The sequence below is a fragment of the Hoplias malabaricus genome, chromosome 12 (assembly GCF_029633855.1).
Source record: "Hoplias malabaricus isolate fHopMal1 chromosome 12, fHopMal1.hap1, whole genome shotgun sequence".
Lineage (NCBI taxonomy): Eukaryota > Metazoa > Chordata > Actinopteri > Characiformes > Erythrinidae > Hoplias > Hoplias malabaricus.
Window position 1 is genome coordinate 37,717,221 of NC_089811.1, and position 27,728 is coordinate 37,744,948.

The following is a 27,728-nucleotide window of genomic DNA, read 5'->3' on the forward strand; positions in this document are numbered from 1 at the left end:
GCCAAAAAACACAAAAACACACACACAGTCTTTGTTCTGTTCTGTATGGCATTAAAAATTACAACCGCAGATTAATTAGAGATATCTTCTTAATTGCTCAGTTGGAGAGATGCTGAGCAACTCTCTCTTTCTCTGTCCACACAGGAGCACTGTTTAATTCTACAGTTACAGACTGTAGTCCAGTTACAGACTGTCCTTTCACCTAATTATTTAACCCTCCTGTTATGTTCATTTGTCAGGAACAGCAATAGTGACCCGGTGCGTGTTTAATTATCCAAAAGATGTCTGAAACCAAAACAATCCTAACAAGCAGTGTGAATATTTCATTACTAACTCCATTACTAATTATTCTATTAATATTAAGTGCAGTGGTGTTCCTTACCTCTAACAGGTAATGGTTCAATTAGGATAATTCACTCATTTTACATAAAAAATACAACTTTTTTTAATGTTTCACCACTTTATTACTTTTCAAAGACTGGCTGTCGATTTAGCCTTTGACTTGTAGACCCCAGCCTGGATGAGGAACCCCAAATATGCATCTAAATGTGTTTTATTTAACGTTACACTTATATAGTGCTTTTCTAGAAACCCAAGGACGCTTTACAATCAACACTCAACATTCAATCCACACACACACTGACGAGAAGCGGCACCCAAACGCTCAGAGTACTCTCGACCAGGAACGACCATCCACCTGGAGGACTGCATCGGGCACCAGGGTTTCACCCAGGACAGAGTGCCAATCCATATCTGGACACACTCATTCACTCACAAAACAGTGTTTTTGGTCTGTGGGAGAAAACCAGAGACACCGGAGGATTTGTCATTCATTCATTGTCTGTAACACTTGTCCAGTTCAGGGCGGTGGTGGGTCCAGAGCCTACCCAGAATCACTAGGTGCAAGGTGCGAACACACCCTGGAGGGGGCGCCAGTCCCTCACTCACACACTCACACCTACGGACACTTTTGAGTCTCCAGTCCACCTACCAGTATGTGTTTTTGGAGCGTGGGAGGAAACCGGAGCACCCGGAGGAAACACACGCAGACACAGGGAGAACACACCACACTCCTCACAGACAGTCACCCAGAGGAAAGCCATGCAGACACGGAGAGAACACACCACACTTCTCACAGACAGTCACCTGGAGGAAACCCATGCCGACACAGGGAGAACACACCACACTCCTCACAGACAGTCACCTGGAGTGGGACTCGAACCCACAACCTCTAGGACCCTGGAGCTGTGACAGAGACACTACCGGCTGCTCCACCGTGCCGCCCCTGAGGTACACATAATCTATTTTTAACAAATCAATAGAACAAAGGATTAATAAAAAGCACCACTTCATCATGGGGATAAAATATATCAAAAATAATCACTGAACATTACTAAGTAGTATTTACTAGAAGTGATACATGGAACTTCGCGTTGTAAGTGTTAGGAATTATAGAATTGCCTGTCACTTTAAGGTGCTTTTTATAAATGTAGTGACTGTGCAAATAATAAACTTCATCAGAGTTGAATCAAAGCCTGCACTTATCCACACCAATCATTGCCTCTCCATGTTTTGTTACTATTAGTAGCCTTTAAATGTGTTACTTCTGTTTTGTTGAAACATTCACTTCTGTCTTTTCTACAGCTTGAAATGTACAGCAACACACACACACACACACACACACACACACACAGCTCTTTGGTTGTAGGACAAAAAGGAATAACCCAAAAAGAAAACTCTGAAATTCCCTTTGAAAGGGCTAAGCCCATGTTTTTCTGTAATCACCTTGTACTTCACTTTGTAAAATGTTACAGCAGCAGCAGTGTTTTTTTTTCCCCTTTGTACTCTGGTATAATCATATCTCACATCTCGTGACTGTCACCCACCACCCTCCCAGTAGGGGACTTGCCAAGGCCTTGTAGACACAAGGTCATGAACCTTTGTGTACTGCTACACTCTTTATCTGATCAGAGAATATCTGTGAACTGTGGTGATGTCATCATTCCTAGTCTCTCCTTGTGTGTGTGTGTGTGTGTGTGTGTGTGTGTGTGAGATGGAGAGGGAGGGGTGTAGGACTGATTGTCTCAGATTATAGCAGTTTTTCCTCACACTGAGTAACAGTATTACAGAACTAGGCCTTGCTCTGCTCTGGTTTGACCCGGTAGAGAATAATCAAGGCCTTAATTTTAGTGATAATTTAGACTGGTATTCTTAATATAAAATATAGCAGATCAGCCACGGGGCGGCACGGTGGCGCAGCAGGTATTGTCGCAGTCACACAGCTCCAGGGGCCTGGAGGTTGTGGGTTTGATTCACGCTCCGGGTGACTGTCTGTGAGGAGTGTGGTGTGTTCTCCCTGTGTCTGTGTGGGTTTCCTCCGGGTGACTGTCTGTGAGGAGTGTGGTGTGTTCTCTCTGTGTCTACGTGGGTTTCTTCCGGGTGACTGTCTGTGAGGAGTGTGGTGTGTTCTCTCTGTGTCTGTGTGGGTTTCCTCCGGGTGACTGTCTGTGAGGAGTGTGGTGTGTTCTCTCTGTGTCTACGTGGGTTTCTTCCGGGTGACTGTCTGTGAGGAGTGTGGTGTGTTCTCTCTGTGTCTGTGTGGGTTTCCTCCGGGTGCTCCGGTTTCCTCCCACAGTCCAAAAACACACGTTGCAGATGGACTGACGACTCAACAGTGTCCGTAGGTGTGAGTGAATGTGAGTGTGTCTGTGTTTGCCTGTGAAGGACTGGCGCCCCCTCCAGGGCGTATTCCCACCTTGCGCCCAATGATTCCAGGTAGGCTCTGGACCCACCGCGACCCTGAATTGGATAAGGGTTACAGATAATGAATGAATGAATGAATGAATGAATGATCAGCCACAGCATTGGGTTAAGATACCTATTACATTTTTTACTGGGGCCAACAAGTCCTCTGAAGCTGGTGTATACACTTTAGGACCCGTGATCAGCTTGCTTATTGCTCACGTGCTTAAAATTGCTTGACACTGTACAATATACATATGGCGCTGTCTAGATTTATGCACATTTCATAATTACAGGAAATCAAAAGCAACTCATATTTAGTCTTTCTAATAACAGATCATTAATCTCGATCATTCCCTAGTAACTCACCACTTAATTCACCTAATATCCCAGCATCTGATGTCAAATTAAATCCTCCTGCTGTGTTATGTTTATCAGAGTGTTTATAATAAATGTCGGTATCCAGTTGTGTTTGTGTACATGGACAAAGGTTGAACGAAGATGTGAAAAACTGATCAGGGTCATGAATGAGATTAAAAGCTTGTATAATGTGCTAAAATCCAGGTTTGTTAATTATAGGTCTTAAATGGCATCTGTCTGATCTACAAAATCAAAGGATGCTGTTTGCATGACCATTTGAACCAACAGAAAACTGTTTAGATCTGATAGTCACTGTGTTGTTTGATGTGCATGTAATGTCATTCATATTTTACCAATGGCATCCATCTGGAGGACTTTATAGGTGAATTATTCCTGACTGTAAACATTAATATAGCAGCAAACACCTGATTGCCATTTACAGGTCGATTATATATCAATATTTTATACAATGTCAGAAACAACATTATGTAGTCTGTTTTTAACAAATTAATACAGGGCGGCACGGTGGTGCAGCAGGTAGGTGTCGCAGTCACACAGCTCCAGGGTCCTGAAGGTTGTGGGTTCGAGTCCCGCTCCGGGTGACTGTCTGTGAGGAGTGTGGTGTGTTCTCCCTGTGTCTGCGTGGGTTTCCTCCGAGTGACTGTCTGTGAGGAGTGTGGTGTGTTCTCTCCGTGTCTGTGTGGGTTTCCTCCGGGTGACTGTCTGTAAGGAGTGTGGTGTGTTCTCCCTGTGTCTGCGTGGGTTTCCTCCGAGTGACTGTCTGTGAGGAGTGTGGTGTGTTCTCTCTGTGTCTGTGTGGGTTTCCTCCGGGTGACTGTCTGTGAGGAGTGTGGTGTGTTCTCCCTGTGTCTGCGTGGGTTTCCTCCGGGTGACTGTCTGTGAGGAGTGTGGTGTGTTCTCCCTGTGTCTGTGTGGGTTTCCTCCGGGTGACTGTCTGTGAGGAGTGTGGTGTGTTCTCCCTGTGTCTGCGTGGGTTTCCTCTGGGTGAATGTCTGTGAGGAGTGCGGTGTGTTCTCCCTGTGTCTGCGTGGGTTTCCTCCGGGTGACTGTCTGTGAGGAGTGTGGTGTGTTCTCCCTGTGTCTGCGTGGGTTTCCTCCGGGTGACTGTCTGTGAGGAGTGTGGTGTGTTCTCCCTGTGTCTGCATGGGTTTTCCTCCTACGCTCCAAAAACACACGTAGGTAGGTGGATTGGAGACTCAAACATGTCTGTAGGTGTGAGTGAACGTATGAGTGTGTGGCGCCCCTCCAGGGCGTGTTCCTGACTTGCACCCAGTGATTCTGGGTAGGCCCTGGACCCACCACGACCCTGAACTGTATAAGGGTTACAGACAATGAATAAATGTATGAGGTAATGACATTATGATCATGTACTTCACATAATACTAATTGTAAAGGACGCTGCGAATATCTTTTCTAATTGAAAAAAAAGAATGATAGTTATATTTACGTTGTGTTTTTCTAGACATCCGAAGCACTTTACATTCTCTGGAATATTAGGCGGTCGCCTCGACCTCCACATTTAACCATAATTGACTACAATAATGCCTTTTTTAAAAGAAGCTGCTTCAGAGGAAAGGAAGGTGGTGAACAGTTGGACAGAAGCAGATGGATTCATGGAGGAAAGCGCACACTGATACAGAGCCGTGGTGCTGAATACTCCTGAGTGTTTGGAGATGTATTGGTTAGCCAGTAGCGCTGCCTTTCCATCCTCTGGGCTTATGGGTCAATATGTCCTTCACTCTGTGTCGGTGTCCAGATCTGGAGACTTATTTAAAGGCTCATCTTAACAGGCTGAGAGCAGTCTGGCTGGACAGCTCTTTGAGGATGTGGGCTGCAGAAGTGAATACAGCAGACTTTCCATTCATGAACCAGTCTGGATCAGGTCAGCTTCATGAATACTGCAGCGATGGCTAGAGTTGGCCCTTGGATGCATTCGGTCATAAGAGCATTAGTAAAGTGAGGTGTCAGTGTTGGATGATTAGTTCTGGATCACAAACATCACTCTAACTCATCCCAAACGTACTGGGCGGAGCTCAACCACTGCATTCCATTCTTTTGGCTGTGCTTTTCTACAAAGAATGTGCACAGTTAAGCACCAGCGTGGGTGCGACTTCAAGTTTCTGACTTGACCAGTTTGTCATAGTGTACTTAGTTTTAACGAAGGGACACTGAAGTCACTGCTGCCACACGAATAATACCTGGTTCGGCTGAAGTCCTGAGGTCAGAAGGAGGGAAATGATGAATATTATAGAGGGTTTTTGACAGACAAATTGTCTGAATGCTTGCTCTGTTTCAGGTGCGAAAGACCCTGCGTGCAGCTCAGGAGAGAAAAGAGAGCAGCCTTATGAGGCAACACAAACATGTATGGACCGCTGAGGCTCACAGACTGGACAGGGCCAGGTAAGACACCTAATCACAGGTCATCGGGCCTTACCCACCTTCACTAATGCATTCATTTACACTGATCCAGCTGCCCGTTTCAGATTGACTTACATTATATTTAAATAAAAGAATCATTACCTAAAACAACCTAATCATTTATCACTTCACGTTTATCTGTGAAAGTTCTAAGCACACAATTTCTCAGCTCAAATACATTTAATGAGCCAAGACATGTTTGGTGCCAGCTTCAGGCATGGATTTGTTTTCTCATTTTGTCAATTTTGTAAATAACTATATGTTACAATGTCAGGAAAAACCAACTGTAGCTGCGCGATGAAAAACATTAATCTCTATTGACTGTCTGTGAGGAGTGTGGTGTGTTCTCCCTGTGTCTGCGTGGGTTTCCTCCGGGTGACTGTCTGTGAGGAGTGTGGTGTGTTCTCCCTGTGTCTGCGTGGGTTTCCTCCGGGTGACTGTCTGTGAGGAGTGTGGTGTGTTCTCCCTGTGTCTGCGTGGGTTTCCTCCGGGTGACTGTCTGTGAGGAGTGTGGTGTGTTCTCTCTGTGTCTGCGTGGGTTTCCTCTGGGTGACTGTCTGTGAGGAGTGTGGTGTGTTCTCCCTGTGTCTGCGTGGGTTTCCTCAGGGTGACTGTCTGTGAGGAGTGTGGTGTGTTCTCCCTGTGTCTGCGTGGGTTTCCACCGGGTGACTGTCTGTGAGGAGTGTGGTGTGTTCTCCCTGTGTCTGCGTGGGTTTCCTCCGGGTGACTGTCTGTGAGGAGTGTGGTGTGTTCTCCCTGTGTCTGCGTGGGTTTCCTCCGGGTGACTGTCTGTGAGGAGTGTGGTGTGTTCTCTCTGTGTCTGTGTGGGTTTCCTCTGGGTGACTGTCTGTGAGGAGTGTGGTGTGTTCTCTCTGTGTCTGCGTGGGTGTGCTCCGGTTTCCTCCCACGCTCCAAAAACACACGTTGGTAGGTGGATTGGAGACTCAAAAGTGTCCGTAAGTGTGAGTGTGTGAGTGTTCTTCACCCTGTGAAGGACTGGCGCCCCCTTCAGGGTGTGTTCCTGCCTTGCGCCCAGTGATTCTGGGTACACATCTGACCCACCCCCGCCCTGAACTTGATACGGGTTACTGACAATGAATGAATGAATACAAGATTTGGAACCTGTGAGTAGGTCTTCTTCTAGAAGTTGGAAAAATCCACCTCTAACACTGGTACCTAAACAGTGGTATGTTCCGAGTTAATTAGGGGAGGATCCTGGGTGTATAAAAGGAATGTGCTGAAGGGTAAAGGCCAATTTATGCCTCTGTTTTGAACCCACACCGTATGACTAGCGTCAATGCGAGTCTTATGCCTTACCCTCCCAAAAAATGTAACTGCATCAATTTGGTGCAGACCACAGCAAATGTGACTGGTCTGAGGTCAGATGAACATGGTTCAAGCTGAACCGAGGAAGTCCAAAATGTGAACCAATTCATATGAGGAGTGGGAACACGTGGGGCAAAGTCCTAGCGCTGTATTTGTTGCTTTTCTGGCCCTAAATGTAAAGTGCACTCTGTTCCAATAGCACCTTAATTCCTAAGTAGTGCAATATACAGATGAATTAAACTATATTACTACACCACTACATTGTGTACAACATGGTGTAGAGGAAGATGTTTGAAATTCAGCCCTAGTGTAGCTGTGGCATAAATTGCATTGTGACAAAGACTCTAATGCACTAGTATAAACATTCACAATGGTGTAGGGCACTATGTTGAATCAACAGAGAATCATAAATCAGCTTAAGGAGGTCAGTTGGAAACAGCATGCACTAGAAACTGATCTGTGAATGTTTGTATGGTTCTCTGGCCTATAGACTGAGGTTGTTTTGAAGTGACTCTTTAAGGCTGATGGGACATCAGTCAGAGCCACACTCCAGTGTTTGTATTTTTGTTTCTAACTTTCAAATCTGTAATTTTCACTTTTGTAAATTTCAAACAAACAAAAATAAAATCACTGGAGCTAACTTTATGCAGAATATACGCAGTATCCCTTTGGTTTACATTCTTCTGCATCTACTCAAGCTCACTCTGTATCATCACAGTTTGCACAACGCTAATTGTTGTACGTAAGCAGAGATATTATGAAGGAGGCTTCTGGTTGGTGAAAGAACAGGAAAGCTCATAATGCGCAACATGGCGTCTGTTTACTGAGGAAGTCCTGCCCTTTAATAAAAACGGTATCCTGCTGTAAAGCTGCAAGGGAAGAGCCTGCCCTCGTCATGAAGATATGCACATGTGCACTAACAAGAAGAAGCTGAAAAAAGCTTTGTGTTGTTGGAGTCAAAAACTGCACACAATTTATAGATTTTTTTAATTTTTTTGGTCACATTTTGCCAGTGATTCCAAATGTATTTTTTGAAACATTACTGTGGCTTTTAAAGATCACTCCCCCATTGAATTCAGCAGGAACCTGGTCTTTTGAGTTCAAGTAACAGCCCCAGGGCATTGCCAGCATGGCCACAGAGCGAACAGATTTCCTCTAAGGACTTTGACATAAGCTTTAGTATTGTTCTCGCAGCTTCAGTGCCAAACTGAAGAGGTGAACTTCGCTGAGGGTGTATTAAACGTACAGTAGGTGATTTTGCCCCGTAAATTGCTGAACTGTTGTTAATTTCACAGTGTTGGGTGTTGGGAGTTGTAGTTCAGTTAGCTGTGAACTGTAGGAGGAGTAATTCACAGGAGGAAGGTGACACTCTAAAGTTTCCAGTAAAAAGCCTCAGGCTTGTCATCATAGGCAGTCAGATACTTTATTCTGCTGCAGATCCGGAGCTGCTCCCCTGGCCACTCAGGCAAAACGGGGCGAGATAGATGAGGCAAGGCCGCTGATTGCATTTTTCTGGCCGGAGGAGAGGAAAAGCTGGGATGAGGTGGAGAGGGAGAGTGCGAGGGAGAGAGAAAATGTACATAGCAGAGGGGAGGTGGATAAGAGGAGGTGGTGGCGGGGGAGAGATAAAAACAGCGAAAGAGGAAAGGCAGAGAAAAGTAGATTCAGGGAAGAGAAGGGAGATAAGAGATAAGGGCACACACTCTTGAAAGCGAAAGCTCCAGGTGAAGCCATTTTGAGGTTCTTTACCATGGTACATTAAGCTGTCAGACACAGCCCTTTCATAGAGGTTTATACGGCAGCCACCTGGATATATATGCTTTTACTCTTTATGGGGTATTTATGCATTTGCAATATTGGGTTTAAATTAATGTATGGACGTGTCAACATACGAGAATACCTCATCTTCTTAAGGTGGTTTAAAACTAATAATTGATTTTCACTGTTATTGGTTTTTTCTGGTAGTGCTCTTAAGTGCTATACATTTATTTAAATAAATATTGAAAGTTGTCTGAACTGTGTTCTCCCTGTGTCTTTTTGGGTTTCCTTCGGGTGACTGTCTGTGAGGAGTGTGGTGTGTTCTCCCTGTGTCTGCGTGGGTTTCCTCCAGGTGACTGTCTGTGAGGAGTGTGGTGTGTTCTCCCTGTGTCTGCGTGGGTTTCCTCCGGGTGACTGTCTGTGAGGAGTGTGGTGTGTTCTCCCTGTGTCTGCGTGGGTTTCCTTCGGGTGACTGTCTGTGAGGAGTGTGGTGTGTTCTCTCTGTGTCTGTGTGGGTTTCCTCCGGGTGACTGTCTGTGAGGAGTGTGGTGTGTTCTCCCTGTGTCTGTGTGGGTTTCCTCTGAGTGACTGTCTGTGAGGAGTGTGGTGTGTTCTCTCTGTATCTGCATGGGTTTACTCCGGGTGACTGTCTGTGGAGTGTGGTGTGTTCTCCCTGTGTCTGCGTGGGTTTCCTCTGGGTGACTGTCTGTGAGGAGTGTGGTGTGTTCTCCCTGTGTCTGCGTGGGTTTCCTCCAGGTGACTGTCTGTGAGGAGTGTGGTGTGTTCTCCCTGTGTCTGCGTGGGTTTCCTCCAGGTGACTGTCTGTGAGGAGTGTGGTGTGTTCTCCCTGTGTCTGCGTGGGTTTCCTTTGGGTGACTGTCTGTGAGGAGTGTGGTGTGTTCTCTCCGTGTCTGTGTGGGTTTCCTCCAGGTGACTGTCTGTGAGGAGTGTGCTGTGTTCTCCCTGTGTCTGCATGGGTTTCCTTCGGGTGACTGTCTGTGAGGAGTGTGGTGTGTTCTCCCTGTGTCTGCGTGGGTTTCCTCCGGGTGACTGTCTGTGAGGAGTGTGGTGTGTTCTCCCTGTGTCTGCGTGGGTTTCCTCCAGGTGACTGTCTGTGAGGAGTGTGGTGTGTTCTCTCTGTGTCTGCGTGGGTTTCCTCCGGGTGACTGTCTGTGAGGAGTGTGGTGTGTTCTCTCTCTGTCTGCGTGGGTTTCCTCCGGGTGACTGTCTGTGAGGAGTGTGGTGTGTTCTCTCTGTGTCTGCGTGGGTTTCCTCCAGGTGACTGTCTGTGAGGAGTGTGGTGTGTTCTCCCTGTGTCTGCGTGGGTTTCCTTCGGGTGACTGTCTGTGAGGAGTGTGGTGTGTTCTCCCTGTGTCTGCGTGGGTTTCCTCCGGGTGACTGTCTGTGAGGAGTGTGGTGTGTTCTCCCTGTGTCTGCGTGGGTTTTCTCCAGGTGACTGTCTGTGAGGAGTGTGGTGTGTTCTCTCTGTGTCTGCGTGGGTTTCCTCCAGGTGACTGTCTGTGAGGAGTGTGGTGTGTTCTTTCTGTGTCTGCGTGGGTTTCCTCCAGGTGACTGTCTGTGAGGAGTGTGGTGTGTTCTCTCTGTGTCTGCGTGGGTTTCCTCCGGGTGAGTGTCTGTGAGGAGTGTGGTGTGTTCTCTCTTTGTCTGCGTGGCTTTCCTCCGGGTGCTCCGGTTTCCTCCCGAAAACACACATTGGTAGGTGGATTGGTAACTCAAAAGGTGTGAGTGAATGTGTGAGTGTGTGTCACCCTGTGAAGGACTGGCGCCCCTTCCAGAGTGTTTTCCTGCCTTACGCCCAGTGATTCTGGGTAGGCTCCGGACCCACTGTGACCCTGAACCACTGCTTTCTGAACTTATTATGCATGAGTTCTTCTAGCCTAAGCATAAATTAATGAATGGCTTCATTGGCTATAACTCAGATGGCAATCCATCACACACTCACACCTATGGACATTTTTTAAAGGCCAGTTCATGTACCAGTTTTAATCTGATAGAGTGTGTCCTCCCAAACTCTACAAGGCAATGACCCGATCGGGGTTTTGCACCCACATCCCCAGGACTCTGCTGTCTGTTGTGCCCCATGACTTCAGACACATTGTAAGTCAATCACACACAGCTACAGTATTTTGACTTAAAAACCATAAACCTGACTCAGCAAAATCAAAAACTTTAAAGTTTCACAAACTCAAGAAGAATACATTTTGGAAAAAATTTGAATTGTTTAATTGAGTACAATTTTTCAATGCATTTTAAATTATAATCACTCGATGGATAGATCACTTAATTAATTTAACTTTAACACTTTAACAGTTCTAATTATTTAAGGTGGTGGAACTACAAACATTTAAAAGCAGATACTTGGAATGGGAGGGGGTGGTATTTTATTATTATTACACCCCCTCAACCCCCAACAGGCTTGTTAATGCTGAACCAAACAGCTAATATTAGGTAGCCGAATGTAGTTTCTTAGGTAGTTTAGGTATTATGTAGTTTGTTTATCAGCCATTATTACATTAAGGTCCTGAGATTGCAGAATCTGATTAGAGCTAGGGATGTAACACAGGATTTGATGATGTAAATAAGTAACTATTGATGGTGTGTGTGTGTGTGTGTGTGTGTGTGTGTAAGAGAGAGAGAGAGAGAGAGAGAGAGAGAGACCCCTGCAGGCCTGTAGCGGTAAGCAAATAGAGAAGGACAGTGATAGCTTTGGGGTAATGAGCATGTGTGAGTCAGGCAAGGTTAATGGGGTGCATACATGTGGGATTCAGTAACGAGCAAATGGCATGAGCACACACACACACACACACACACACTCCGACAAACCCTGACATCCAATTTATTAATGCTATCATGCTGTATGCAGCAGAAGAAAGTTTTCCAGTAGCTCTGCTGCAGTGTTTTTAAGAGCCGCTGCTGTAGTCCCCCCTCGTGCTTTGAAACGTCCACTTAACCCTTTACACTTTCAGACTTCCAAATACTAGCCTACACTTCATTTCCCTACTCAACACCATAATGCAAATAAATGCCATAGTAAAAATTTAATATTTTAGTATATATAATAATAATATATAGTAATTATGAGTAACGCCTCACTATACCAGTAAAAATATTTAGGCAAGACATCCAACACTGCTTTTTCAAGTAAGTGCTTATTCAGTTCAGGGTCGCGGTGGGTCCAGAGCCTACCCGGAATCACTTGGTGCAAGGCAGGAACACAACCTGGAGGGGGCGCCAGTCCTTCACAGCAACACACACTCACACATTCACTTACACACTCACACCTACGGACACTTCTGAGTCTCCAATCCACCTGCAACGTGTGGTTTTGGAGCATGGGAGGAAACGAGAGCACCCGGAGGAAACCCACGCAGACACAGGGAGAACACACCACACTCCTCACAGACAGTCATCCGGAGGAAACCCACGCAGACACAGAGAGAACACACCACACTCCTCACAGACAGTCACTCGGAGGAAACCCACGCAGACACAGAGAGAACACACCACACTCCTCACAGACAGTCATCCGGAGGAAACCCACACAGACACAGAGAGAACACACCACACTCCTCACAGACAGTCATCCGGAGGAAACCCACGCAGACACAGGGAGAACACACCACACTCCTCACAGACAGTCACCCGGAGGAAACCCACGCAGACGCAGAGAGAACACACCACACTCCTCACAGACAGTCATCCGGAGGAAACCCACGCAGACACAGGGAGAACACACCACACTCCTCACAGACAGTCACCCGGAGGAAACCCACACAGACACAGAGAGAACACTCCACACGCCTGTAGACTCAAAAGTGTCCGTAGGTGTGAGTGTGAATGTGTGTGTCGCCCTGTGAAGGACTGGCGCCCCCTCCAGGGTGTGTTCCAGCCTTGTGCCCAGTGATTCCAGGTAGGCTATGAACCCACAGTGACTCTGAACTGGATAAGGATTACAGACAACGAATGAATAAATGAATGAATGTATATTTTAATTCCAAGTAATTTTGGAGCATTTCTATTGGTCCATTCATATATACATGCTTTTCTTTGGACAGCGACAGTGTGCGAGGTAGAATGGGGTGCGACACATGCAGTGTGTGTATGATTGGGGTGGGGGGGGGGGGGGGGGGGGGTGGAGGCCTCTGTTCAGTTCTGAGTGTTTAGGAGGCTGATGGTGTCCGGAAAGGAGCTGCTACAGTGTTTGACTGCGATGGCCCAATTATTGCTGTTCCTTCTGCCAAACAGCAGAGGAAAGATTTTGTGTGAAAGGTTGGTGGGATCACTCTCAATGTTAGTGGCTTTGTGGATGTATTGTGTGGTCTGTATGCCTCTAATAAAGGGGAGAGAGATCCCATAGATCCTCTTCACTATCTGCTGTAGAGTCCGGTGGTGAAACGTGTTGGAAATCTCACTACCAACTAATATTACTATTTTTTATTTATTTATTTATTGGTAATGAACTATTTTCAGTGTCCCTCTAAAAATATGCACAATATACAACTGCTGCGTGTTTTTATTTATTTATTTATTTATTGTTTTATTTACTTGTTGTGTAGTATACAGTGTGCTCAATAATCTATCGGCCTATTGAATTTAATGGCTTTATTTCCTTTTACACTCTTGTTGTTTTTCTGCTTTAAATGGAACTGCTTTAAAGTCTTAGAAGGAAGGAATAACAGTAAAGTTCACTTTGAGTTTGCCTTTAACTTTTTTTGCAGGCTGCTAATGTGCATTCTGTGGTGTTGTGAGGCAACAGTTTTGCTTTTACAATTTACTTTGCTTATCAAACAGTTCAAGGCTGCACTTCCGACTTTGTTCGTTTATTCCTTGTCAGTGAATAACAAACATGCAAAACAGCACTGTGTGCACAAGAGTCGAATAGAAAAATACCTTCTTTCTGCTTGTGAATGCAGGTTCCCTGAGAATTATTCATAGTGAACAACACCATGCTCTTTGCTACAGTTGGGATAAGGTTATTGATAAGGGTTCAACTTAAAAGCATTTGCTAATTATCTGATGAGCTCAGTCAGGTGTTTTGGGAGCTGGGGTTGTGATTTAATGTGTGTAGTCATACCCAGGGCTAAGAGTGAAAACCTGCTCTCACTCCATCGTTTAACTGCACCGAAAAGCCTCTCGGTGACAAAGTGCCTTCACGATGTCAGCTCTTTTGTTACAGTGTCTGTAAAAGCTCCGTCAAAGATCTTAGCAACAGGTAGACTGCAGTAACAGAGGTTTCAAACCACAAGAACACTTTAACATCACAAAACCACTGCAGTCCCAATGTTGAGATTCACCACACACTGTGAGAGCCAGGTCTGAAGCGTCTGGGGCATTGAGGGGCAGCTCCTGATACACGTTTAACTCATTTCAGGGAGAAAGCTGAAGCAGACATCAGTAACTTCCTGACCAGAAGCAGGCTGGTGGACCAAGAAGATGGAGATATTCTGAGTGAGCTACTGGAATATGGTAAATGTGTTAATATATTATTAATAATAATAATATTAACATTAGGGGTGGCACGTTGGCGCAGCAGGTAGTGTTGGAGTCACACAGCTCCAGGGGCCCGCTCCGGGTGACTGTCTGTGAGGAGTGTGGTGTGTTCTCTCTGTGTCTGTGTGGGTTTCCTCCGGGTGACTGTCTGTGAGGAGTGTGGTGTGTTCTCCCTGTGTCTGTGTGGGTTTCCTCCAGGTGACTGTCTGTGAGGAGTGTGGTGTGTTCTCTCTGTGTCTGCGTGGGTTTCCTCCGGGTGACTGTCTGTGAGGAGTGTGGTGTGCTCTCTCTGTGTCTGCGTGGGTTTCCTCCGGGTGACTGTCTGTGAGGAGTGTGGTGTGCTCTCTCTGTGTCTGCGTGGGTTTCCTCCGGGTGACTGTCTGTGAGGAGTGTGGTGTGTTCTCTCTGTGTCTGTGTGGGTTTCCTCCGGGTGACTGTCTGTGAGAAGTGTGGTGTGTTCTCTCTGTGTCTGTGTGGGTTTCCTCCTGGTGACTGTCTGTGAGGAGTGTGGTGTGTTCTCCCTGTGTCTGCGTGGGTTGCCTTCGGGTGACTGTCTGTGAGGAGTGTGGGGTGTTCTCTCTGTGTCTGTGTGGGTTTCCTCCTGGTGACTGTCTGTGAGGAGTGTGGTGTGTTCTCCCTGTGTCCGCGTGGGTTTCCTCCTGGTGACTGTCTGTGAGGAGTGTGGTGTGTTCTCCCTGTGTCTGCGTGGGTTTCCTCTGGGTGACTGTCTATGAGAAGTGTGGTGTGTTCTCCCTGTGTCTGCATGGGTTTCCTCCCACAGTGTGAATGTGTGTGTGTGTGTGTGTGTTGCCCTGTGAATGACTGGCGCCCCCTCCAGGGTGTATTCCCACCTTGCGCCCAATGATTCCAGGTAGGCTCTGGACCCACCGTGACCCTGAACTGGATAAGGGTTACAGATAATGAATGAATGAATATTAATATTAATACACAGCACAAATAGAAAGGAAATGTGTGTTTGTAGATTATTCCTTTGTTGTAGCAATGCTTCTTGGCAATAAATCGTACACCATTGGAGCCTGGTAATTTCTCATTTAAATGGTGCCACATTTGTAAGGAACATGCATTTGTGGGAGGAGCAGTGGAGCTGTGTGTGGGTTGCGCCCATGAATAATTTGCCAGATCCTCTCTGTCAAAGACAAACAGCTTCTTCTGTCATTGACTCGTTTGGTGTGTGGTGAAGTGGATGATTGAAGTTTGAAGAATCGAGACGTATTGGCAATTTAACAATGTATTCATTTAACAAACAGGAGCCTCAGTAGCGTGTGGAAGAACAACACACAGCCACAACAGCCTCCACCTCCTCCTCACGCTGCTCACCAGCCTGGTCACACACTGCTGAGGGATGGTATCCCTTTCTTTAAACTGGCATTAATCTGGAGTCAGGCACCGTGGTTGTGTGGGTCGCTCTGGCACCAACAGCACGCCCAAGATGTTCCTTACAAATGTGGCACCATTTAAAAGGGAAATTTACAAGCTCTAACGGTGTAAGATTTATTGCCAAGAAGCACTGTTACAACAAAGAGATAATCTACTAAACACACATCTCCTTAGTTTTTGTGCTGTGTTTACATCTTTTTATTCTGACTAAACGTGAGTCACAACTTTATTGGTGCATCACATGAACCATTCACAGAAGACTTCCCAGTTTAGTCCGAGACTAGGCTTCATCCAGGTCCAGAAAAACTATTCGTGTTCTTTCTTAAATCATAGGCTTCATTAATAATCAAAGATACCACATTTCAGCTGCACATGAGACCAGGACTTCCATGTGCAATGCAGGTGTTGGCCCCAGGAATAAAAAGCCTCATAGCACTGAGCTGTGGAGCAGAGAATCTGTGTTTTTTTTTTACTGATGGAGCTCCAATCAAGTGATGCATTGTTGTTAGGTGAAGTCTGTGATGTGGATTAGATGTTTGTTTGTGTGTGTGTGGGGGGGGGTCTGTTTGTATGAATCACCATTCACTGTTTGTATATTGGTTGAGTCATTGTGTGATATTCAGTGTGTGTTTGTGTGTGTGCACGCGGTTAGAGCTGCGTTTGGAGCAGGAGCGTGAGGGGTTTCAACTAGCGACCGTGGATCCCGTGTGCCAACTGAGAGAGGATCTGCTGTACCGAATGACATCAGTAGCCCCAGCAACCAATCAGCATGCAGAGTGTGAGCAAGTCCTTCAGCAGGTAAACAATTACAACACAGGCAGGAGGCCAGGCCTTGATTAATATCCTCATACACTGAATGCACAAAGTGAGTGAACACTGCAGGTATGTAAATGACTCTGAGCTGACTCATACACACAGTACAAACAAGCTGTTGATGATGATGACGATGCTATGTCCAGGTAGTGGTATGTGTACTTAAGCAAAATACAGACTGATGTTTCCTGAGTATTTACAAATTGGAACATATTTGCTTCTACTCCAATAAATTTTGAATAAATGTAACTACATTTTAATCTGCTTTATTTTAGTCAAGTCTTCGGTTCTGTTTAGTGTTCTGGTCTTTTCAGTGAAAGCATTTGATCTAAATTACTAGCTTTTAGCATATGATACAAGCACAGGTGGGTAGGATGGCCCTCCTTCTTTCACCATCAATAAATGTCTAGAGCTGCAAAATTCCAGGAATTTTCAAAGCTGGGAAATTTGCCATGGAAATGAATGGGTAATTATAGGAATAAAATGCTAATATTCAAAGCTAAAGGTGAGAAACGTACATATAGTCTGTAAAAAATATACTGAAGCATAATCTTTGACTAAAATAATTAGATATGAAAAAAACAAAAACAAAGCTGCTCCTCAAGCAGATTCAAGGCAGCTTACACACTGAAGGGTTACTGAGACCACCCCCCTGCACTGTTCATTCCTTCATCACAGGTACAGCATATGTCCAGGTGATTTATAGAAACCTGACACTCACTGAAAGCATACATTTAGGTTCATATTTTTATTGACAGAAATAGCATTGAAACATTTAAGCAACTGTTAAATAAAGGTGTAATCTCACAGTTGTTTGGTGTCTGCTAAATCAGAAAAGATCAGTGAGTAATTACATTTAAGAGACTAGTTTACCAAGGCTAGCAGGCTAGCATCGGTTAGCTACCTATATTTTTTGACATTTTGAAGACCATTAGCTTTATTGTTTTTACACTTTGTTATTTATTCAACAGAAGAATGCCATCAACTATGACATCACAGGTGTCAGTTATTATTTGTATTGTTATACTTTAATGTACTTTTTTGGTCAACAGCAACATGAATGATAGTGTATGATGTGCTTCCTTTAAATTATCCAATATTTCCTCTTAATTCCAAGAAATTCCCAAAGTTCCCAAAATTCCATGGAAAGTTTACCCCCCTTTGCAGCCCTAGTCTTGGTAACCAATGTAAGTGTCTGTTAGCTGTCATGACTAATATGGCTATTTATTGTTCTCCTCAGAGCAGGTTCAGCGGTCCGCAGGCTTTCTTTTAGTTAAATGGATTCACTTGTCTCCAATGAAGCATGTAGTCTCACCTTGCCGATTGGCCGGAGAGACTTGTCAAATACAGCCATCCAGCACAAAATAGTCATGACATTTGTTTTACAGTGAATTGTTAGATGTAGTGGCACACCAAAATAAACAAAACATTTACGTTTACTATTAACCTCTGCTTTTAAATTTTAATACTCTCTCCTTGTATTTCTCCTTTGTTTTTTCTTTCTCTCGCTCTCGCTCTCTCTCTCTCCCTCTCACTCTCGCTCTCTCTCTGTCAATTTTGATGGGGCTCTGGATGCTCTACAGAAGCAGACTCATGTTTGTGTATTGTCTGATTCACTTCCAGCAGCAGCTGATGTGAACACTATAGACATAATGGTGCTGAGCTTTTCCCAGCCAGAGTAATCCTGAAACACTCATTACACACACACACACACGCACACACACACACACACACACGCACAGAGACATGTAGTGACCTCCATGATGTTTCAGACTAAACAGGAATGAGTATTCAGAAGCTGTTAATGATTTTCAAGAACTCATTATATCTCAATATCAAGGATAACATTTTTACTGGAATGGATTAATTGTTGTGTTGATCTGAAAGGGTTAAGTGCAGCACTAGAAAGCAGCAGAGGCTGCAGTGATAACTTATTATACATTTTCTCTTTCTATGCTCTGAGTTTTTCTATGAGTCTGTATATTGTTATTGCACAGACGTGTGGTTTGTGGGTGTTATGTGTTAGTGTTGACGCGTGTGTGTTTGTGTGTGTTCACACTGTTTTCTCGACTCCCTGAGGCTTAAGCTGTTGTTAATTCCATAAGAATGTATCTCTGTTATATATTTACATATTGGTGTTCAGGACTGGCGCCCCCTCCAGGGTGTATTCCCGCCTTGTGCCCAATGATTCCAGGTAGGCTCTGGACCCACCGCGACCCTGAATTGGACAAGGGTTACAGACAATGAATGAATGAATGAATGTTCAGGCCTTTGTAGAGCATTTCAGTGTCCTTTAAGAGTGTACCTTATACTACGTGAATGGTGCTTTATAATAATTCATTCATTCATTATCTGTAACCCTTATCCAATTCAGGGTCGCGGTGGGTCCAGAGCCTACCTGAAATCATTGGGCGCAAGGCTGGATTATGTCCTGGAGGGGGCGCCAGTCCTTCACAGGGCAACACAGACACACACACACATTCACTCACACCTACGGACACTTTTAAGTTGCCAATCCACCTACCAACGTGTGTTTTTGGACTGTGGGAGGAAACCGGAGCACCCGGAGGAAACCCACACAGACACGGAGAACACACCACACTCCTCACAGACAGTCACCCGGAGCGGGAATCGAACCCACAACCTCCAGGTCCCTGGAGCTGTGTGACTGCGACACCTACCTGCTGCGCCACCATGCCGCCCACTGTATAATAATAATAACTATTATTATTATCATGATCAAATCTTTACCAAAATGTTCTGTCATCGAGTGTAAGGCCTTCACACAAGAGTAAAAGCTGTTACTGCAGCGAATGGTGACTAAGTACCTACTAATATCCTTTATTTCTGAAGAACTTGGGCATGCGTGGGTGTGGATTTATGTTTAATTTCCCTTCTTGTTCTTTGTGGGTGAGCTTTTAACTGCTGTTTTTTGAGAGGATTTATTTATCATTATTTTCATTATCCTAGGGTCATTAATTTCCCCCAAAGAGATACATCCACACACATCCATGGCTTGCAACTGACATCACAGTGTAAAGTTGCCAGCAGGTAGTGTCGCAGTCACACAGCTCCAGGGACCTGGAGGTTGTGGGTTCGATTCCCGCTCCGGGTGACTGTCTGTGAGTAGTGTGGTGTGTTCTCTCTGTGTCTGCGTGGGTTTCCTCCAGGTGACTGTCTGTGAGGAGTGTGGTGTGTTCTCTCTGTGTCTGCGTGGGTTTCCTCCAGGTGACTGTCTGTGAGGAGTGTGGTGTGTTCTCCCTGTGTCTGTGTGGGTTTCCTCTGGGTGCTCCGGTTTCCTCCCACAGTCCAAAAACACACGTTGGTAGGTGGATTGGTGACTCAAAAGTGTCCGTAGGTGTGAGTGTGTGAGTGAATGTGTGTGTGTCTGTGTTGCCCTGTGAAGGACTGGTGCCCCCTCCAGGGTGTATTCCCGCCTTGCGCCCAATGATTCCAGGTAGGCTCTGGACCCACTGTGACCCTGAACTGGATAAGGGTTACAGACAATGAATGAATGAATTGTCTCTGACAACACTTTTAGTTCTAATTTAGACGTTAAAAATGAAAGAAACGTGAGTATGGATCCCTGACCACTTTATCTGCATCAGGTTTGTAAACAGAGCTCTGTTCGTCTGTGTCGTCAGTAGAGAAGCTCGGGCCGTGTCCGAAATAACACCATGCTCCCTACATAGTGTACACCTCAAACAATAAAACTAACAACAATCAAGTCAATAATCAGATGCTAATTCAACAGGGGAAACGTGAACCTTAAAGCTCACTAAGAAGGATTTTCAACATACATCACATTAACCACAACGCTCTGCCCTAAGGAGGGAGACATTTGGGTCTCAACCTTGGCTTTGCTGTGGCTTGGAAAGATCTCTTGCACTTTCAGACAAGGAGAACTACTTCATTAAACTTTAAGCCAAACCAGAGGAATAATAAGCAGACAACTGTGATCAAACTTTATCCTCGAAAAACCTGTTACACTTTCAGAGAGCAGGGTCAACGGGATCAGTTCATTTACCCTGTAAAACTGTGGAAAGGAATGAGCCAAAGAATTTGTGACTCATGTCTTACTCCCTAAACGCACAGTGAAAGAACACAGTTACTAATGCTTTATAGATTACAGATGTATAGTATCTGTGTATGAGAAACTAACAGCTTCTAGGTCGTGTGATGAACACGGTGAACAGATTTTAGCAGTTGTTCTCCCCTGCACTCTGGGATCATTTAAGCCCCACAATGGCAAAACAGTATTCCCCCATCATCCTGGGAACACTGGGTCCCTGAAAAGTCTTAAATACCCACACACATACACACATGCTACAGAATGTATTAGGGACTGTGTGATTGAGCCAGAAATTGATAGCTAGTTCAGTCTTCTCTAACAAAAGCAGTTTGGATCTCCTACTTTTGTCCTGCACGCGAGTAATTACATCGATTTGTGAAACTGTGCTACAGTAGAGTACAGAGCGTGAGCTATGGGCACTTTGGAAAATCTCTACCTGAGGAAAAATAACCCCGGAGCACATAAACCAACATTAGCTTATCTTATCACCTCGTAGCTAACCATTTAATACACCTCTTCCCACAGCACACAGCTTCTGCCCCCAGTGTGATGATATTATGTTTTTTTGGCTTGGCTTTGATTATGAAATTCCTCACCTGAGCTACAAACACACTGAACGGCGCTGTGATAATACTGATGGAAAACGGAGCACAGTTCAAACAGTGTATGCTAATGGATTTGCTGCTAGACATTGTCAGAGAGGGCACACACTCACAGATAAGAGAGATGAGTCATCTCATCAGCTCGCGCTCTCTCTCTCTCTCTCTCGCTTTCTCTCTCTCTCTCTGTCTTCCTGTCTCTTTCATTTCATGTCCTTTTTTTCTTAGCATCTCTCTCTTTCTCCTTCTCTGCTGTTCTCTCCTGTATTTTCCTTAACATTCATGTATTTTTTCTATTCTATTTCTCACATTCTCTCTCTCTCTCTCTCTCTCTCTCACTCTCTCTCTCATGAATGTATAAGAGGATTCACTACATTTCTGGTTCCACAGACGTGTATAAAAGTAAAGTTCAGTGTGTTTTTAAATCCGTGTGAGCAGAGCGGTCACACTGAAGCCAGTTGATCTCTTTTACAGTGAGAAAGCCTCCGTTCTGCTGGAGCTTTAAAGCTATTTGCTCTTAAGTGCCTTGCTGAAGGGCATGAAGGCAAAGCTCCCACTGTGAGTGGGGACTGCTGATAGATTTCACCTTTGGCCAGCTCCTAATAAATGATCCTTAAAGCCTGCTGTGGTGACTGTAAGCTGGAGCAACATGCTCATATTGTTAATGAACAAATGTTGGCTATTTAGACCAGGGCTTGTTTTGCTGTTTCTAAGTGGACAGGTGGAGGGGTCATCACCTTGTAGACCCCTGAAGAGAAATTCAGGTATAGAAGAAAAATCAGGTATACACAGGTGTGCCTTTACAGCAGTTGGAGCGGATCAACAAAGACATGTTTGGGTCTCTAGTTTTGAGCTGGAGCTCATGCTGTGTCTGAAACGGTCCCCTATTCAGTACATGGAGCACACTTTTGTACCAGTGCCTAAGAACAATGCACAGCAATAAGTAGCACTGCCCTGAATATCATGTTTTGGGCTTTGGAGCTTTGGAATATTTGGTGAATATTCAAACACTCAGGGAGTGGGGTGGTGTTTATTGTTGTCGTTAACAAAATCCACTTCCGACCCCAGCTTTAATATCCCTCGCTCCAGGCAGCGCCGTGCCTCAAAGCACTGCTTCAATCGCTACCTACGCTCACTAACCTGCTAACTACCTTGCTAACCTGCTAACTAGCTCGCTAACCTGCTAACTAGCTTGCTAACGTGCTAACTAGCTCACTAACCTGCTAACTAGCTCACTAACCTGCTAACTAGCTCGCTAACCTGCTAAGCAGCTCGCTAACTAAGGGCACAGAGTATACACAGTTTAACTAGTTTGAGCGGAGGTGGTAATTTCAGGCACAAAGCTGACAAAATTAACTGTGGCATCCCTCGCTTGGTTGTGTGTTGTTTTACTGGCTGTTTTATATGACTAAATACTAGGCTTCATTTGCACAAAGAATTTTATGTTGATGCGCCTGAATACGGGTGGAGTGGGGAGTGCGCTGTGTTTACTGTTGGAGCCTGAATGTGGTGGAGCATTGCCTTTATCGATAATCCCATTTATCCAAAAATATCTGAAATTAGAAACCGAATACATACCCAATGAACAAATATCTGAATACTCCAAATATTTGGGGCCAGCTATTGTTCAGAAAATCAACTCTCAGTGCCCACTGTAAAATGAAAGCTGCACTTTGGCTCCCAGCATGGCTCCGCTCGCTGAGTCATTCGCCAACTCGTACATATGCGGGGCCACTAAGAGCACGGAGTCTACGCAAGTAAACAAGTCTTTGTAAATAAATAAAGTTTCTTTGAGGTATAAAGCTGACAAAAATGAACTGTAGCTTTGCCATGCTTCTTTGTAAGCAGGTTGCTGCAGGGTGTTGGGCTTTTTTAGGCTTCATTCAACACTTTTATGTTGACAAGGCTGAATACATGTGGAGTGGAGGGTTGCCTTTATCACCACATTTACCCCAAAACACGAATATCCAAATCTGAAAATTATAAACCGAATAGCTACACAATAAATGAATATCTGAATATTAGGGGCCAGCTCTAGTGATAGGAAGTGTACAACTGATGTACACTAGTGGGTAGCGGATACCCACAATAAACTTCGCTCTTATGTAAAAAACCTAGTTGAGATAGTGTCTGAAATCATTCACTATCCTCCTGAATTCAGTTTCCTATAATAGTGCGCTATATAGTGAGTAATGTAGTGAGGCGATCTGGAACATGGCTCCTGTTAAATCCTGGTCCCTTGTCTTGTTATCAAGTCTTCTCATATTTTCTAGCTTCATTTGCTAAATGTTGCTTTGTTTTGGTTATGGACTTGCCATATGTTCATCTTCCTGTGTTTTTAGCGTTTTCTGTTATGACCAAGAGTGTTTGTTAGCCTTTTCTATGGCTCCTCAGCGCACTACATCACTTCAAATTAAAACAACTTGGAAAACATATATGATTCTTATATAATTAGGTAAACTGACACTAATTTGGAAGTACAAGTGTAAAGACTTAAGAATTCAGCTACTGCATCTGTATTAAGTCAGTAAATCTGAGCTGGTTTGGTTATTACACATGGAGCCTGTATTGGAACCATGTGATCGCTTCACAAAATGGATATCTCACAGACCAGGAATGAATGAATGAATGAATGATAATCCCAACACACATCAAAAGAAAATCCATCTGTGATATCAGAGATAGGAATCCAGACATTATCTCTGATATCACGGACGGGTTTTCTTTTGAACTGCTTTACCAAGCTATGAAACGAATCCGGGAAAATGAAAATGCACAGGGCATGCATATTTTCAATGTGACTTTCAACGTTCAATATCCTCTTGTATCTGGTGGCCCCTATGAGAGAGAGAGAATGACAGAGAGAGACAGAGAGAGAGAGAGAGAGAGAGAGAGAGAGAGAGACGAATATTTCCCCAAGACTAACCCCACCATAAATAAAGCTCGGCTTAGTGTTGCTACAGTGGCGGAGGGATGGCTATAGTTCAGTGTTATGGGGTACGTTTGTCACCGTCTTTTATGAATAAAAGTTCAGATCTCTGTCATTTTAACAGAGAGACAGAAATATATACTTGACTTTAATGTGCTTTAATGGAATGAGATTTCTGTGCACTTCTACTGGTCACTTCATCTTCAAATATTCCCATGATTTAAAGGTCAGCTAGTGTTTTTTTTTAAATGGTGTGAAAAGAATTAGAGCTTGATGCTAATCTGTGGATTTAGTTTAACTTCAAATATACACACTTTGAAGACTTAATTTGACCTTTCTCCCCATACATTTGGAGAATTCTACCTCTGTTTAAACAAGTTAGAGTAGGTCTATGGGCTACGAAACATGTTCATGAAGTTCTTTGTACAAAATCACTCACATAACGAGATCTCACCAGCTCTGTTCTCCCCAGTTTCAGTCCTTTTCAGAATTTAAGGGCTCTGTCACTTTTATGCAAATAAGCTGTTGCTGGCCACGCCCCACCCATCCCACGTTGACGCAGGTGAGGGGTGGTGCCAGTGTGGTTCTATGCAAATTTACTTATTGTGACATCACAATAAGGGAGCCATTCAAATGGCTTGTAGAAGCATATGATTCCTGACACCGAACTCTTTCAAAGGAGGGTTTTTTCCACTTGCGGTGTTTATCGGAGCAGTAGAGACCCAAGTGGAAATACAAAATCACGTAAAAAGTGAGTTTTGCATAATATGTCCCCTTTAATTCAGTTATTAGCTTTATTACCTGGAAATCATTGAGGAAGTTTTGTTAAAATCATATGCTATTCATTCATTACTATTTCAGTTGTTTCTGACCTTTTCTTCACACCACATAAGCACCAACGTATGCTTTAAATAGCCTCATCATAATCAAAAATATAATTTAGCTAGAACAGTTATACATACGCATGAATGTAGTAAGAGTTAGACTGGTTTAAAAGCTGTGGTGACTAATGGTCATCTGTCACTCTCTATAAATGATAAGAGCCAATCTATTATGTGCCACTGCGTTTTATGCCTTAAGAATGACACCAAGTGCACCTTCTAAAATAGGCCTGAAGAGAGATTATGACGACCTCTGGACCTCAATCTGAACACTGGCTTAGAGAGAACCTCGCCTCGTCTTCTTACTGTCCTCCCATCTTCACCTCACTGAATCCTCATAACACACTCTCTCTCTCTCTCTCTCTCTCTCTCTATCTCTCACACACACACATTCTTCCTGAGCAGACTCATGCCCATATCCTTCAATGAATTCAAAAGTATGCTACATTTATGTTGATAAAATTATGCACTGAATGTATTGACTAGGGCTGTGTCATATCGTATCATTTGCAATAATATCGTCATCATTTTTAGAAAGATTAAAACAAGGCAATATTGTGATGTTCTAACATGTTTACCTACACTCTCAGAAAACAAGGTATGGTAGAGGTACAATATTGGTCACAGCAAAAGGTACCACCACAGTGACACATTTTCTGACAGTGTATCGACGTCATGCAATTGACCGAAACATGGAATATGTTTTTACATGAGTCGTTTAGACACTGAAATTACAGTTGTATTAACATTTGTACTGAACAGTTGTAATAAACATTCATTCATTCATTCATTATCTGTAACCCTTATCCAGTTCAGGGTCGCAGGGGGTCCAGAGCCTACCTGGAATCATTGGGCGCAAGGTGGGAATACACCCTGGAGGGGGCGCCAGTCCTTCACAGACACACACACATTCACTCACACACTCACACCTGCGAACACTTTTGAGTCTCCAATCCACCTACCAACGTGTGTTTTTGGAGCGTGGGACGAAACCAGAGCACCCGGAGGAAACCCACACAGACACAGAGAGAACACACCACACTCTTCACAGACAGTCACCCGGAGGAAACCCACGCAGACACAGAGAGAACACACCACACTCCTCACAGACAGTCACCCGGAGGAAACCCACGCAGACACAGAGAGAACACACCACACTCCTCACAGACAGTCACCCGGAGCAGGAATCGAACCCACAACCTCCAGGTCCCTGGAGCTGTGTGACTGCGACACTTCCTGCTGCGCCACCGTGCCGCCTTTTTAATAAACAGAAATATTTAATAATTTTGATATATATTATGTATATTTAATATAATTAACATTAATATTAATATATTTGTTGCAACAGTATTCTTCAAATTAATAAAAGTATTTTTCATAGTTTCGTCAAATCGCAGAGGATATCGTTATTGTGAAAATACCCTGAAACATCGTGATATTATTTTAGGGCCATATCGCCCACCCCTGGTATTGACCTAAAATTTGGAATGTAAAGGGTGTACAACATATAAACCACAGGCAGTTTTCATGTCGTGCCCATTTTGTCAGAAACATCTACCACAATAGATTCTTAAAAACTGACTGAGTGAAGTTGATATGTTTCTGTGCATCTGTCAGCCCCATTCTTCTCTGAGATTAAATGGAGAGAGTGTATCTACAGGACAAAACAGTTCAGATATTATTTGGGTTGTGGATCATTCTCAGCCCAACAGGAGATACCCGCGTGGTAGTGACATATCAGAGTGTGTTTGACTGCATTAGGCCAAAACCTTGGTGTAGCACATATTCAATTTCCCACTCCTGGTTGGTCTTACAACTACTTGCAACCGATAAAAAATACAGCAGCACAACAGTCTCCCAGAGTTCACCCATGACGCTCTGCTGAGGTATTCCTTTCGCTGGCTTTAGCTTCTAACATCATTTTTCAAAACGCACATTATTTTAGTGCTTATTTTTTCCCTCTGATAGGATTACAAGAGTGGTCTGGTTTTCACTGGCTAATCTACACATCTGTCAGGTCACAGACTTCTCTTTTGTTGTAGGGTCACCTCTGTTCACTCGTTTTAAATCCATAATTCTTTACTCTCGTTTTTATTGAAGATTATTCTTTTGCGTGTTTGTTCCTTACATTGGTTCCCCTTCTGAAGGATTCTTTTCTTGCCGCTCTCAACTCAGTGATGCTCAGTTGGGGCGAAGACCTGGATCTGGACCTGTAAAGCTGCTTCTGTGCTGATGCTATTTGTATAAAACACTACACAGATAAAAGTGGATTGAATTGAGCTCAGCTGAGGGTTGGTTATCTACAAAACCAAAACGGACCAGTGGAAATGTTCAGCACTTGAACCCTAGCTCAAGCGTTTGGAGCTCTAGCTCAGCTCGACCCGCAATGCTTCAAGTCTCTTTGGGGACAACAGCTCTGTTTTCTCTGTTGTGGCACCCAGGTGGTGGAATGGATTTCAGAACAGCAAAAAAAACCCCACAAAACACTTCAAAACACTTTTGCAGGTCTTCACACGCTGACTGAAGAATCTTCTCTTTGAAGGGGTTTAGCATGTTAAAGAGAACGCTGCATGTACAGAGTTTATGGCACGTTTTATATCGTAATAGTTCATATATGGTCCAATATTTCTGTAATCAATATGTCATCAATGACTGTATATTTCTGCTCACCCCCCTCCTCTCTCTCCTTCTAGGTGGTGTTGGTAAAAGAACAGCAGCAGATGATGATGGACATGCTGGAGAAAGAGTGTTTATCTCTCCAGCAGGAGCTTGCTGTTTCTGGACTGGAGGTACTAATAACACTATAGCTTATCTTCTTTATTACACAGAGACTATTATCTTCAGTGTGAATTTTAGCACAGAGCTTGTAAAGGTGATGAAATGGTTCAGTTCTATATGTG

At 44.2% G+C, this 27,728-nt stretch overlaps 1 protein-coding gene across 4 annotated transcripts in view; it reads left to right on the forward strand.

Annotated features, from left to right (window-relative positions):
* The window catches only part of LOC136664072 (coiled-coil domain-containing protein 148-like), a 115,750-nt gene that overhangs the window by 19,361 nt on the left and 68,661 nt on the right, over positions 1–27,728 (forward strand). For 2 of the 4 annotated variants that reach the window (XM_066641104.1, XM_066641108.1), the window contains exons 5-8: positions 5,420–5,523; positions 14,018–14,112; positions 16,187–16,332; positions 27,522–27,617. In XM_066641104.1, coding sequence (XP_066497201.1) covers positions 5,420–5,523; positions 14,018–14,112; positions 16,187–16,332; positions 27,522–27,617 — 441 coding nt within the window. Of the gene's footprint in view, positions 1–5,277; positions 5,344–5,419; positions 5,524–14,017; positions 14,113–16,186; positions 16,333–27,521; positions 27,618–27,728 lie in introns of those variants that run through there. The other 2 variants (XM_066641107.1, XM_066641106.1) reach the window with 2 other exon arrangements.